Source organism: Seriola aureovittata, chromosome 2 (genome assembly GCF_021018895.1).
Source record: "Seriola aureovittata isolate HTS-2021-v1 ecotype China chromosome 2, ASM2101889v1, whole genome shotgun sequence".
Classification (NCBI taxonomy): Eukaryota; Metazoa; Chordata; class Actinopteri; order Carangiformes; family Carangidae; genus Seriola; species Seriola aureovittata.
The window spans coordinates 24,773,000-24,787,782 of record NC_079365.1 but is presented as its reverse complement, the minus strand read 5'-3'; the positions used below and the strand labels follow the sequence as shown (position 1 = coordinate 24,787,782).

The window sequence follows — 14,783 nt, the reverse complement described above, 5'->3', positions numbered from 1 at the left end:
ACATACTTTTTTATTCAGAATGATTTATCAGCATATTCTGTACAGTTCCTCTTGAAGCTACAGTTAAAGATTGCAGTGTGTTGGCCTTTGTTTAAAAGCTGCTAGCTTTGCCATCATAGGGATTTATTAAATTACAATTAAGCTTATATCTTTATATCTTAAAATTAAAATTGAGGAAGAATGTTCCAAACAAACGGGAGAACATTTTGATGACATCTTGCTCTTATAATGCAGCACATTATAGGTTGAAAAAGGATATTAGACAAATGGTCATAAGTTCAAAAATACTTCTTTTTTTTTTTTCAATCTTGAGCTTTGGAACTGTTATGATGCAGGCAATTGACTAATACTTGAAAAACTCATACTTTATTTCACTAAAACAGAAATATCCACTTCTGAGGGTTTGTTCACCATATGGCCTGGAGCTCTGATGTATTAGTTGAATCGAATCAAAGCAGCTGTAGCCATGTTGGAATTACCTGCTTGTTTGAGCATGTGGCCACCTCCAGAGAGAATTTACTGCAGACAGATGGGTATATCACTGTTGCAACCAGCTTTTTCTTCCTTCCTAGATTTCTGCAGCTTTACCTACTGTACATTCATATTGTTTTCATTTATTTGCACGTTTGCTAAATCATCATCCATGTATTGTTTCAGGTGGGATGAGAGCAGCTCCATTAGCAGTGGGCTCAGCGACGGTGACGGCGATGGCTCGGATAACCTCAGCTCAGAGGAGTTCAACGTCAGCTCCTCTCTGAACTCCCTCCCGAACACACCCCTGGGATCCAGACGCAACTCTTCGGTAATGGTGAGCCGACAGTCTGTGATACAGCGTGTGATATTGTTTTGCTTTCCTTTGGTCTTGTTTAGTTTGTAAAAGCAGTGCTAAAGATCACAGATGAGGCCTTCACTTGAAGCACTTTCAATGCTTCATCCTATGATTTACATTGTATTGTGTCTAAAATGCGAGCCCTTCTGCTTTGAGAAGGGCCACAAAAAGACACCACAGACCTCGCCTCTGTCATTAAACTGAGACTAAAGAGAAGAGTGCAAACCCTCCACTGCACATACACTGAAAATCAACTTTTCATTGAAGCAGGAGACATCTTGTGTCCAATAGTAAAAGAAAAACATGTTCATATATTATGGATTTTTCAATTAGGGAGATGAAGTAGATGTAATTATAGAATTTTTTACTAGGTGATTGAACTTTCTTTGTGGAAAAACTATATCAGACACAATTTGTTATTCCAAGCAGAGTATGTATTAAAACACGTCTGGATGGGATCGTTAAATTTGATCAAACTTGTTTTATGTTCACTTTTGGAGATGTGGTGGTGGTGGGTCCTACCGTTCTCCCAGGTTAACGTTTTTTACTTAATCATAGAGATAGTGCTTACTTGCAGAACGCTCACCAGGAAGAAATGAACATTAGAGGTACTCAATGAGCCATCTGTCGCTCTGTATCACATTCATAGCGTGCCAAGAAGCAGCATGTCCAGTTTTGTCCTCAGTCCTACCTCCTCAATGCACCACATGATTTTTCTCTTATAGTGGAGCTGTCTTTTTTTATCCACTGCACAGTGACACATTCAAAAATATAAGCTCAAGTTTAACTCTATTGTTTTCTTTTTCATTCTTTTAACATATTGATTTACCTCTGAAAGTGTTAAACCCATTAACAGTTTTATTTTCCCATTTTATGTTTTCCTTTCTTGCTCTTCCTCTGTGGTTTTCTTTAATCAGCTCAGGATATATCATTCTATCTCTCACTCCTTCCCACTGGAATGCAGCTTAGATGAAACAAAGATTACAGAGAACAGTCAATTCCACAGATAACACAGACCATGTCTGATGGTTCCCCACACTGCGCCCCTTCCCTTCCTCTCTCTGCAGCTCCGCACTGATGCAGAGAAGCGCTCCCTGGTGGAAAGCGGACTGTCTTGGTATAGCGAGGATGGCAAAGCCAGCCACAAGCTCGACAGCAGCAGCTATGACACAGGGAGTCTCAAGACAGAGGCCCCAAGCAAGTGGAGAAAGAAGCCTCCGAGCCTCAGTGAAGATCCAGCGGGTAAAGGTGAACTAAGGAAGCCACAAAGTTTGGGTCAACCAGGGAGTTTCAAGAAGGGCCGTAATCCTCCTGTGGGTGTGACCTCTCCCATCACCCATACCTCCCAGAGCGTGCTCAAAGTTGCAGGTGGGATCTGATAGCAAATATTCCCTTTCCGTCTATATGTCTTTCCCTTTGTTTGTCTTTTTCTCTGCTATTCCTCTCCTATAGGAATTTGGTGGATCACTGCCATTGTCAACTAAGAAATCTATGTCATCCATTATCTCTTTGTATACTGAATCCAAATGTAAAAACAGAGTCTGTTTATAGAGCAGCCAAGGCGGATATCTGCTTGGTGTCAAGATGAATACAGACACGTACCCCTCAGCGTAAGCCAGGTTTTGATTTGTAGCACAGCACAGTATACTTACGAAAAAATGCACCATGAAATCCATTTCATTGAAGAAAAAAAAAATCTCAGTTTAAAGCCCAAAGCCATGTTTCTTCTATTATCTCAGGAAAAAGCCTGTTACTGTACATGTCTGCAGAGACGCTGTGTCTGCCATGTGCAGCAACCAAATTTATTTCTATGTCCTTTAAGCCCCAACAAAACATGCCATGATTAAATAATAGGTTAAAATTGAGTTCCAATACCAACATTTCTTGGACTTTCATTTTCAACTTCATTTCAGCTTTAAAAAATAATTGATTAAAATTACTTCTGATTATATTTATGTTGGCTGCAGTTTAAAGGGAAAAGCATTCACCTAACTGATGCAGAATAACTTAAGAGTCAGATGTGTTGTATTTGCTTTTATGAATGTACTATAATTATAATTTTACTTTTAGCCTTGAAAAGAAATCATAATTTACCCTTTTACCCTTATCTTTTAATGTATCCTTCAATCTTCACATAGTTGCATCACTTTAATGATCCATTCAGACAAGAGTTTGATTTTATCACTTGGATATTTCTTATGGTATAGTAAATTTAATTTTGCATAAAGCCCTTTAAAGTCAGTCTGTTGGTGAGTCATACTTGATGTCATGAGCACATAAAAACTCTAAGCAAATACAGATGTTTCTTGCTTATATTTTAGCTCAGCTGTAAAGGCTGGAATGATATGTATGTTTTCTTTTATGTGATGCTGTCTAGTTTGAGAGAAATGATGGGGTTGGTGTCAGTTTTGTGAGCCCAGATTTACTGGGTTTACTGGTTCATCAGCTCATCCAACTCATCCATCCATTCAGTGTTTTTTTGAGTAGCTTACTCAACAGGGTGATAGTGAATACTGGCCAAACCAAGCAGCCCAAACATTGCTGCTCCTCATCATTACTTTCAATTGTGAATAGAATTGCCTTAATGTTATTATATAACCATACAGTATTGTTCTTTCCTTGTTTATGCAGCACCTAAAAGTGAGAGGCCATTGGACAAGTCCAAGATTTCCATTAAAACTGCTGGTCTACAACGGTCTCGTTCTGACGCCGGCAGGGATCACCATGGAGAACACCGCAAGCCCCCATCAGGTTTAGTTAAACCCACTGCTGGAGCCTCCTTTGGGTACAAGAAACCACCAACAGCCACTGGTACCGCCACTGTTATGACAGCAGGGGGCGCCACCATCTCCAGTGGCTCTGCTACTGTGGGGAAAACCCCCAAGTCATCTGGCATCCCAGTGAAGCCTGTGGGAGGAGGAATACCCTCGGGTCGAAAGAACAGTTTTGATGCCAGCAGTGAGCAGAGCTTCCTGGGGCCAAACGCCCGAAACAGCATTCAGTACCGCAGCCTGCCTCGACCCGCCAAATCAAGCACGCTCAGTGTGATTGGTCGCCCTGCAACTCGGCCTGTCAGCGGTACCATTGACCCCGGTCTGTTGAGTTTGAAACCTGTGCCCATGGCCTCCGCAGGCCCCAGAATTAAAGAGCCTAGTGGCTGCGGCAGTAAAATGACTTCTCGAACCAGCACAGGCCCAGTTAATCAGACAGACAGGGAGAAGGAGAAGGAGAGAGCCAAGGCCAAGGCTGTGGGTGCTGACATAGACTGTGGCTCTTTGAAAGGAGACGAGACTCAATCTGAGTCAACAGGAGAGTCTGTTGTGAAACTTCACGGCCTGAGACGGACCAGCAGCAGCAAATACCCTGAACTGTCATCACCCACCACACCGAGGTCTCTCATTTAAACAGCACTTTTGAGAGGTGTTTCACCTAAATCACAAAAAGCACATTTTCTCACTGAGGTCTCCTGGTATCTTGCCACGTGGGTAGTTATTAGTTTTGTTGTATATTCCCAGAGTTTCTGCTGCCATGCCAGGACAAGGGATTGGAATGCAATTTTAGTTGTGGTGCCCACAGGATTGAAAAATTACATCTAAAAAATTCAACAGCAATATCTCTTCCCTGAAACAGTGTCCCAGTTACTCTAAATAATCCAGAGTGCTAACTGTCAGTAGTTTCTCCTAGAACAACTTTCTACCAAAGAAATGGCAACACTGTTTGGATTGATGTTGCTGTTGAATTTTAGAGGCAGACATCTTAGAGACATCTTAGGGACAGCTGTTTCAAACCTTGTCAAATACAACCACAGCTCTCTGTCTGGGTATACAACAGCAGAAGAAAGTTAGAAAATGTGTTTGGGTGAAAGACTCTTTGTTTGATGACTTTGTTTTGAACATCATTACTCAGGACATCTTTCTGTTTTTGACCTCTTATTTCCTCTGCCTGATTCCTAGGATGCTGAACACTAAGTCTCTGGGTCGTCCACCCAGCCTGGCTCACCTGGACAAGGTCAACTCGAACAGCCTTGACTCCTGTGTGACCATCCAGGACCTCCCGCCCAAAGTCCCCCCATACTCCAAGCTTCAGGACTTGGCCGGTTCTCACACAGCTACACGCCTCACCCCCAGCCCAGCGCCCGTCCTCCACATCGATTCCCCCAGCTCCTACACCAGTGAAAGCTTGAGCCTGAGCAGCTCACCACTGCTTTATCCCAAACTGTCCGGCATGCACCGCAGCATGGAGTCCCTGCCCCTCCAGATGAGCATACCCTCCAGTGCGAGGTTTGTCACAACTGAGATGCATGACAAAGAGGAGAGGGGTACGGGAACCTGGGGGGCCGGGAGCAGAACATCCCTCAACCTTGCAGATAGGCAAGTCTCAGAAGTACTTAACGACCATTATGTCAAACGTGTTTTCATTTTCCTTGTCATTAGTGTCTGATGTTGTTTGCCTCTGAAAAGGAAAATTATTGTGAGGAAATTACAGTTTTGGCGGATGCTTGTCATATGAGGTGAGATCACAAATAAGCACATCATTTCTTAATTACAAAGCAAATAAAAGAAACTAAATTAAAAGAAAGAAAGAAAAAAGAAAAGCACACACATTGGATTTGTCATCCATATAACAATGGATCAAAAGTTTAAATAGAAAGAAAAAAATAGTTATTTCAAAACTACTCTTCTATCGTCTCATGAACCAACCAATATTGGTTGAAGCAGCTGCATTTATCTTAGCAGCGGACAGTGTATGAAACATTATGTCCAGTTGAGTCAGTATTTCAACACTGGGCTATAAGTTTTCTTGGCAGCTGCCTGTCCTGCAAATGGAAAGCCTGAGCTGTCATTTAGAAGATGAAAGGTTGGATCCACTGGAAAATTTCTATTTGTAAAAGTGGAGATGGACCGAAATATTTCCTGCCAAAGGAATGTACTCTTAGGCAAACCCACGCCATGTGTATGAATGTGGCCAGTTTGCCATATGGGCTGCATGTACAAAAAGGACTGCAAGATAAATCCATGGGATGTCTTACCAGTTATGCAGGTGTTATGTCAAAACCTATAATGAGTAAAACTTTGAGAAACATACTATTTTTTATTAAAATGATCAACAATGACAGTTTGTTTCTGTTAATAATGTTTTTATTCTCTTCTTTACAGCTTGCAAACAGACAGAAATACCTTGCCGAAGAAAGGCTTAGAGTACGTCAAAACAATTATCCGCCAAGCATCTATTTGAAATCTCACTCTGTCATGTATCGTCTTTGTTCAAAGTTAAAATGACCTCTCTTCTCTCAGACGCTATGGCTCAAGCCTGTCAGAGAGTGAAGGAAGCAAACCGGGAAGGCGCCACTCCCACACCATAGTCAGCATGACAGAGAGCGACAGCCCCCCTCAGCTGCCTTCTCCCACCCGCCTGCTCCACCCCTCCTCTGGCAAGGCTCCTCTCACCAACGTGGGTGAGTCTGCCTGTTCAGTTTGGCTGCCAAGTTCTAAAAACACTCTCTGTTTGAACTCTGAATTAATGAGACTTGAGTTGCTTGATAAGCCGTCCATCTTATCGTAGATTATTATTGAGGACAGGGATACTGAGTTGACACTGAGAGGAAAGTCCAGCTAAGTTTTTACAGTTAAGAAATATTGACACAACTTGTCAATAAGAGATTCTGTCATATCTAAGTGGTCGAGTGGTGGCCAAATAGTAGAGTATTAGACAGATTTAACCATATGAATATGATTATCCTAAATCTCTGCTCATATGGACTTGAGTTCAAGTCTGAAATATGCAGGAGATGGAGGCAATAGGGGGTCAAGTCAGACTATATTTATCTCTTTGACTGTTGTGGAACCACAGTGTTGCCTTTCACTGAGTCATCAGAATAAGGGTGCTATACCTAGGTGTAGGCCTACTCTGTGTGTATGTGTGTGTATGTGTGTGTGTGTGTGTGTGCGCGCGTGTGTGTGTGTTTTTCTGCAGCTCTGCATCCTACAGTTTTATCTGTGCCACTCAATAGATTACCGAACGTCTCTCTTTTGTGATAGTTGCCCCAATTTCCAGTGGCACTCCGAGGATATCACGCTCTAACAGCATAGGCCCCCCTAGTGACTCAGCCTGCGATCTCTATGGATCCTCCCCCCTGGGCAGCAGTATGTCCCTGGCTGATCGGCCAAAAAGCATGATGCGGTCTGGGTCTTTCCGTGAACCCGGGGACGATGGTGAGCCTACTCAATTGGCCTCCCTGCAGGGGAGTCGCCCAATTGAAACAAAGCTGTGTGCTCATACTGTTAAGCAAAATGTCAGAATGAATGGAGTATTTGTGCATCCATTTTAGATTAATAGGGAGTTGCTCAAAGATTTAAAATGCGCTATCTGTGATCCAAATGTAAACAAAACAAGAAACCACCCACCAAGAACTTAAACCTGCTTTCACTTTCAGAGAATGGGTAGGCTATATAAACTATAAAATATAATTATATGGCTGAGTCAGAGATATCCTGTTGTCTTGGAGGTTGTCAGTCGTGAAAACTATTTAAAGTTTGCACCACTTCAGTCATTTATTTGTGACAGAAGATCAGAGAATAGCAGGAATTGCAGGCAAAGCTAAATTACTTATAAAAAACATATCATTTTTCAGTCTTTCAAGATATTGATGTCCACCTTGCCTTTCTTGCAGTGCATGGCTCTGTACTGTCTTTGGCGTCCAACGCTTCATCCAACTATTCCTCGGTAAGTGGATACAACCATTTTATATTAAGTAAATACTTGATGTTACTTTTGATGGAGTTTAGTGCTTTGTGTCTTCAATTTAAATACGCTGTCGTCTTCAAAAAGTGATCATGTAGACTTTCACTGCATAGAATAATATTAAATTTCTCCATTACAGCCAATGCAGGCAAATTGCCTTAATAATAATGATTGATATATATTTTTTATTAAATGAAATAAACTTCTCCAGTTTCTCTCAATGATCTGGTAATGCACTGAATAGGATTTTGGTAGCTACAGTATTTCAGCCTTTTTTTTTTTTTCACTGTTGTCATCAAACTTCAGTAATGTCCCTTTTACTGTGGATACGTAATTTTGGTGACTTAAGTTAATCCTCTGCCCCATCCCTCTGTATTGTTTATTTGTTTTTTACCATGCCTTCAATAGAATGAGGAGAGGATACAAGGAGAGGTAAGGCCAACGAGCCGTAACTCTTCAGCTCACACTGTGCTTTCCTTCTGCGTCATCTGTCAGTCATTTCCTGTCAAAACGGGTCCATTCATCAGATGGTGTTATCAGCGCTCAATAAGTCTGCGATCTCAGGAGCTCATAACTCAGTTCATTCTGTTTTATCTCTAATATTCTTTGTCCTTTAGCACCACCTGCTAACATTTAATGAAAACATTTTCAGACCTCATAAAATTCTCAGTGCATGAGAAGAGTGGAGAAAATCCACTGTCATCCCACAGTTATAACATTTCCTATTGGTGTGGAATGTATTCACCTTGTTTGTGAATAATATCAGTTTCTGTTGTGGAGCAGTACCTTTCATATTGTGTTGTTTTCATCTATCAAACACGACGACATATTCAACTGTTGCAATATCATTTTAAAAAACTGTATTCATGTATCGATCACTTCTGTATGTATCTGTATAGTATGATGCCTCATACTGCTCAGACTTACTTTGCAATTTGTTTGCAGCAAATCCGCAAGTTGAGGCGTGAACTGGAAAACTCCCAGGAAAAGGTTGCCAACTTGACTATGCAACTTTCTGCTAATGTATGTATGATTTTTTTTTTTTTTTTTTTTTTTTCTTTTCATAAACTAATTCGTTAATGACTTGGATGCATGACAGATCTTTTATCAGAACGTTCAATCAATCCAAAATGTAAATTAAATCCTTTTAAGTGAGTATTTAACGGGTGTATCTTGTATCTGCCCTGCATTTTTGTGAGGGTGAGATATGGGGGAAAATTGCAAAATGAAGATCACATGAGTTGACTTTAGATACTGATGCTACTAGCTACTGATACCTCTTGCTTTTGCCCAATATACAGTGAGTAAGGGCAACCCATAACAAATCATTCAGGATTCACCACCTTACCCAACACTCGGGTGTCACAGCAAACACGACGTCTCCAGTTCTCTTGCTGCCACTCACATCCATCCACTTTTACTAAAATCTTTCAGCCCTGTTATCTTGGTGATGATAATGACATTATTCAACCTTAAACCTTAATACTCACTTTTAACTCTTTACCTAACAAATTTCCCACCTCTGCTTTTTCTAACTTTCTCACTGCGCGGCACATTTTACTCACTCGCTTTGCTAAACCATCAACTAACCTGGATGTTTTGCACATATGAAGTGACTGTATGACTGTATGTTTTTATGAGACGTTTTTTATCACACCCCTAACGCTCCTGTCCCTTTCTCTTACACTCGTGGCTGTATTGACCGCTGGACTCGCTGCTGCCACCTGCTTGCCTCCCGCTGACCCGCACCTCTGGATGCTGGGTGTAGCAGCTAGGCCAGGTTTGTTGGACTGTTGCTTCCAGAGCGCTCTCTGTCGCTTCCTCATGATTCTGAGTGGACGTCAAGCTGACGACTTGCTGTCTCACATCTCTGTGGGGCTTTTTGTGTGGCACAGTCGACCCTCAACACCTACCTTGTAGCATGTGACTAGGGCTACAGCTAATGATTATTTTATCCAAAAATCTATCGACTTTTTTGTAAATTATTTATTCACCTTGTAAAATGTCAGAACGCAGTCAAAATACTTTCTAATCATTTATCAGATCCCAATGTGACGTCTTCAAATTTTTTGTTTTGTTCGATCAGCAATCAGTAACAATGACTATTCCTGATCATTTCCTTAGATTTAAAGGGTTAGTTTTGGAAGTAAGTTAATAGAGACAAGAGAAAAATGCAGTCATGATACAAGCAAACTCTAAGATAAGGACTTACCAGTGATGTAACACGCTTTAAAGCAGCCAAAATGCAGGTCTGCTGCTCTTAGGAAAAACTGAACAGGTGACTGAATTTTTATTAAGTATTTATGACTGTTACAACCCCCACAAAGGGTCGTTTTTTGTGTGACCCCAAAGAAATACCAAAGCAAAGTATCAACGTAAAGGATTGAAGAACAGAATGACAGGCTGGCTGGATTTCTCAAAAAGAAGGGAAGACAGTCAGGCCAACCACACAACAGGCATGTATGTTGGACCCGAGTGCTTTCTCTAAACTACCAAACCAAAGGAAAATGCTGAAGAGAAATAAAGCCACAAAACCAGGGCTAAACATAATTCCTTGACGAATACAATATGATACGCCGGCGATGGATTTTAGAAGACACTGTAACACTCCGTCATCAGCAGGATTGGTGTAAGCCTAAAGGTCAAACATGTGACATGAGGTTGACGAGGTTTGTCGCCCAGTGCCACGCCACTGCCCTCCTTCATCACCATTACTCTAACGTCCTCTTTCATCTCTGACATCATCCACAGCTGTCCGCCACTCCATCCCCTCCCTCTTTTCCCAGCAGACGGAGAAAGCCATTTGCTTGATGTGCTGTGAGCGTGTGAGACTGCAGACCAATTTGATTCAGCTGGTGACTCATACCTGTCTGCTGTCCCCCCCCCCCCACCCCCACCCCCCCCCCCCCCCCCCACTGTCTGTCTTTCTCTCTCTTTGCCTCCTTCTACCACTGTGTCCGTCTCTCAAAGGCTAATCTGGTAGCAGCATTTGAGCAGAGCCTGGCACTGATGACGGCTCGCCTGCAGACCCTGTCCGTCTCCTCGGACCAAAAGGTATCTTGGTGATATATGATGCTAATAAATGTTGTACCACCTGTGACAGTTTCCTCGTAGGTATGTGAGGAAAAATTTGGAAAAAAAGTTCATCACATCTGAAGACATACTCAATGAATACTTGATGATGATGATTAACTATTAGTCTGATCATTATTCAGCTCCTTTACTGCATATTAGATCCTGTCAGTGAAAGAGAAGTTACCAGGTGACATAGCTGCTCTGGAAATGAGATGTGGGTCAAAGGTTTGCATGATGGGATTTCCATGTTGTCATCAGCCACTCAACGCAACCTGTCATTCTCGTTGAAAGCAGATAGACATTCCACAATCCTCGGATCAGAAGAATCTTGGTTCAGTTACCAGTCTGCAAGCTAACATGAATACCTGTTTATGTTTCACCTCTTCAGGACTCTGAGCTCACTGAGCTGAAGGAGACCATCGAGGTTCTGAAATCCAAAAATACAGAGGCCCAAGAAATCATTCAGGGGGCTCTCAGTAATCCAGACATCACACCTAAAGGTACATGACATGCTAAGGATGAAGAGTATGACTGTTGAACAAAACAAACAGATGGAAAGTTTCAATTTGCTCTCTTCTCTCCTGGTTGTCAGAGCTGCTGATCAACCGGCAGAACTCCTCAGAAAGCATCTCCAGCCTGACCAGCACTACCAGCCACTCAAGCATGGGTAGTCTTAAAGAGCAAGAGGCCAAGAAGAAGAAGAAAAAGAGCTGGGTGAGAACTCACAGGCAGACATACACTGATTAGTGGTGGTCAGCAATACTGTTAGACGTATCAGATTTTTATCAGGCATTTTGCAAATTTATTTTGGAGCACCAGAGGATTGAGGTTTACCACATCAGGAGTCAGCAAACCGATCCACAAAAAATCCACACATGTGCTAGCCCAAATAAATTGAAAGAACAATTTGCAGTGGTTCATGAATCAGATTTTTCCTCCAGATCAGCAGAGAAAGTGATGAAAGTTACAAAACCACTTTTGTATAATTCTGCTTGTTAGGTTGGATATGTTTAGATGTTTTATCAACAGCAAATTAACCAAACTGAAATCAAATCTAGTGATTGTCTTGATTAGCACTAGATTATTATAAGATTCAGAGTTTGTATGTGTCACATGGTCGCACAATACATACAGTGAAATGGCCTAGCATGTGGGTGGCTGTGAGCTATTATCAGTTTTTGTTGTAAGTTGTATTCAGTCAACTGCTGTCCTAGTTTGTGCCCCTGCATGTGTACATGCATGATTCTCCTCCTATCTCGTTCCACATCTGTTATTAAGTATGACTCTGGTCTCTCCCTCATGCTGCCCTGCTTTTTATTTTAGGTCTTTGAGGTGAGTGACGTTGCTACAGTAAATAAACCCCCTCCCCTTCTCCAGCCTGCATGCACTTTATGAGTCATACTTGTGAAACGCTTGGAAACTTTCTGTCATCCGTGTCTTTTTAAACTTACTTAGTATCATAGTACTGATCATATTAAAATGTAAAATGAAATTATGGAATCATGGTTTTATGTATTGATATAATCTGCAAGCCATTTAACTGTAGACATCAAATGGCTCAATGAAGAAACTCTACACTGAGACAGTTTCTCATTTTATTCACGCATGTCATGTATGTATGCTGTGAGCATCATTGACTGATATGTTTTTAAATAATTATATCAGTTTTAATTCCTGAAAGTTCAATATCACACCAAGTTATAGTTGTACATTTAGGCCCAGTGTGTTGCCACAAAAATATATAAAGTTAACAGGAAACAACTGTTGTAGTAGTTGTTGTTTTCACATATGTCCTTCTTGTCTTTCTCATATTTCTTCTCTAAACAGTTACGCAGCTCCTTCAACAAGGCTTTTAGTAAGAAGGGCTCCAAGTCAGGCCCATACGCTGACATCGAGGAGATTTCCACCCCAGAATCCTCTGCACCTTCCTCCCCCAAGATCCACCATGACGGTGATAATCCTCCATCAACGATGAAATCCTCAACCTCTGCATCATCAGCCGGGTAAACCTCTACCTACAATGATCTTTTAAACTGACACAACAGTTAAATACCAAAGTAAGTACTTAGAATTTCACTTCAACAGATAAATAAGTTAGATGTTACTGTCAGTAATAGATGTAAAAGTAGATAGGTACTCTAGGTGCTTTCTGTAAACATATGTTACTGCCTCTGTTTATTTGTTGAACGTGAACAAGGAAGAAAAGACTTTTGAAAATGAGGTTTTTGGCCGTCAGTCTGCTGATCCTTGCTACCTTCAGTTCTCAGATGTAATCTTATTTGAACTGAATGTGTCCAGACTCTGTGAAGGAGGTGAAGGAGGTGAAGGAGGTGATGGGGGGGATGAGAAGGTTGTAACAGAGCTGCGCACAGAGCTGTGGGAGAAGGAGAGAAAACTGACAGACATCCGTCTGGAAGCTCTAAGCTCCGCCCATCAGCTGGAGCAGCTGCAGGAGGCCATGAACAGCATGCAGGTACGTGTGATATGTTCCTTTTCATTATTTTGAGTTTATTACTTTTCTCACAAAAAAAAGTTATGGTGATATCTGTGTACAGATATTTGGAGAAGCTATTTTTTTTTCTTTTTTATAAAAATGCAACTGTATCTCTAAATTTTCTCACTTTAATGTGTGAAAAGCCACTTTTCTGCGACTATAGTTGCTCGCCAAGGTTCACCAAACAATTTATTAGTAGTATTAGTATTAGTAATGTGGGTTGTTATTTTTTTATTGTTTCAAAAAATTTGATCTTATGATAGTTTATGTGTAAAACTCTATATTTCCTTCATTGCTAATATTCTTTTCAGTCGACAGAAAATGATTACTATGGAGATCAGACTGTGATTTATGAACATTGCAGTAACACTTGTGATGTTTTGTGTAGAGGACAGTGGAAAACCTGAAGGCTGAGAACGACCAGCTGAAGACGGGTGGTCTGTCCCCCTGTCCATCTCCTGGACCCTCCAGCTCTGCCTCCCAGTCCTCAGGTCTCACGGCTCTGGGAAGTTCATCACCTCGACAGTCAGTAGCCATGCAAATGCCCAAGAGCTACAGCAGAGGGATGAGTGAGGGGGGCACCTCAGGTACAGTTCAGTTCCTGAAAATGCAACGTTTTTACCAGTGATAGACATGGGGCACAGCACTTAGATTAAATGGTATTTACAAACACAGGACAAAAGTAAAATGTGTGTAATGTCGATATTTAGAGTTTATATCTTCTGCGTATGCTCATATTACGGCAAAAAAAACAGTCATAGTGTTGCATTTTCACCATTTTTCTAATAACAATTATTAATCTTCATTTAGGCTATGAAAATCAAAAAAGAATTTTTTATTTTCTTTATTTTCTTTTCTTCCTTTTCTATCCTCTCTGTTGTTGACTCCTCGGTAGATGTCCACTCTGCAGATTCTCTCAGCCTTTCCTCACAGAGAGATGATCACCGTGTCAGGGTGGTGATTTGTGTCGCAGATTTACACGTCTTCAAAGATGTAAGTCGGTTGTTTGTCTTCAGACTAATTACTACAGATCATTACAGACCAATTACGAACATCGTAGTAAATCTCTGTGTTGCACTTCGTATCAACAGGAGGTTAAACAGCAGGATTTCTTTGTGGGAACTGTCAGGGTGAATGGCAGGATGGACTGGACTATGCTGGACTCAGCGGTCAGCCAGGCTTTCAAGGTGAGATGCCTTCATCTGACAGCTTGGTTCAGTGTGGTCTGAACTGAATGTACAGTTTGTATTAAGCATGTTCACGTTTGTGATTCAGCTGTCACATTAAATTTAGCATGTTGTTACTTCTGACGGTTTGAACTATTGCACAGTGGTAGAGATACAAGAATAGCATACTTCAACTGAAGTAATGTTTTCATTGAAATAGACAAACATAGTAAAAGAGGTATTTAAATTTACAGTCCGAAAGGTAATTTTACAAGGTTGTCCAGGTCTTTCTAGAAGGGAATTGCTGGGTTCTTTTGATTTGTTACGGTACCAAATAAAGACGAAAGGGCCCATGAGCAGAAGCTTGTAACAGATCATATTTACTTTCAACTTTGACATGTATCTAAGCCAGTTCTGAAACATCACAAGGGGCAGCTGGGATCATTTTGTGTCATTTTGTGTGCTTGTAAAATATTTC

General features: G+C 41.2%; 1 protein-coding gene across 10 annotated transcripts in view; it reads left to right on the top strand.

Moving 5' to 3' along the window:
- nav1b (neuron navigator 1b) overlaps positions 1 to 14,783 on the top strand; it is an 84,355-nt gene that overhangs the window by 62,210 nt on the left and 7,362 nt on the right. For 3 of the 10 annotated variants that reach the window (XM_056390864.1, XM_056390824.1, XM_056390815.1), the window contains 18 exons: positions 658 to 808; positions 1,897 to 2,197; positions 3,461 to 4,220; positions 4,783 to 5,199; positions 5,986 to 6,027; positions 6,124 to 6,284; positions 6,868 to 7,041; positions 7,500 to 7,552; positions 7,979 to 8,002; positions 8,516 to 8,593; positions 10,541 to 10,624; positions 11,034 to 11,145; positions 11,238 to 11,359; positions 12,473 to 12,648; positions 12,944 to 13,118; positions 13,528 to 13,726; positions 14,035 to 14,132; positions 14,231 to 14,326. In XM_056390864.1, coding sequence (XP_056246839.1) covers positions 658 to 808; positions 1,897 to 2,197; positions 3,461 to 4,220; positions 4,783 to 5,199; positions 5,986 to 6,027; positions 6,124 to 6,284; positions 6,868 to 7,041; positions 7,500 to 7,552; positions 7,979 to 8,002; positions 8,516 to 8,593; positions 10,541 to 10,624; positions 11,034 to 11,145; positions 11,238 to 11,359; positions 12,473 to 12,648; positions 12,944 to 13,118; positions 13,528 to 13,726; positions 14,035 to 14,132; positions 14,231 to 14,326 — 3,223 coding nt within the window. The remainder of the gene's footprint in view (positions 1 to 657; positions 809 to 1,896; positions 2,198 to 3,460; positions 4,221 to 4,782; positions 5,200 to 5,985; positions 6,028 to 6,123; positions 6,285 to 6,867; positions 7,042 to 7,499; positions 7,553 to 7,978; positions 8,003 to 8,515; positions 8,594 to 10,540; positions 10,625 to 11,033; positions 11,146 to 11,237; positions 11,360 to 12,472; positions 12,649 to 12,943; positions 13,119 to 13,527; positions 13,727 to 14,034; positions 14,133 to 14,230; positions 14,327 to 14,783) is intronic. The other 7 variants (XM_056390849.1, XM_056390890.1, XM_056390841.1 and 4 more) reach the window with 4 other exon arrangements.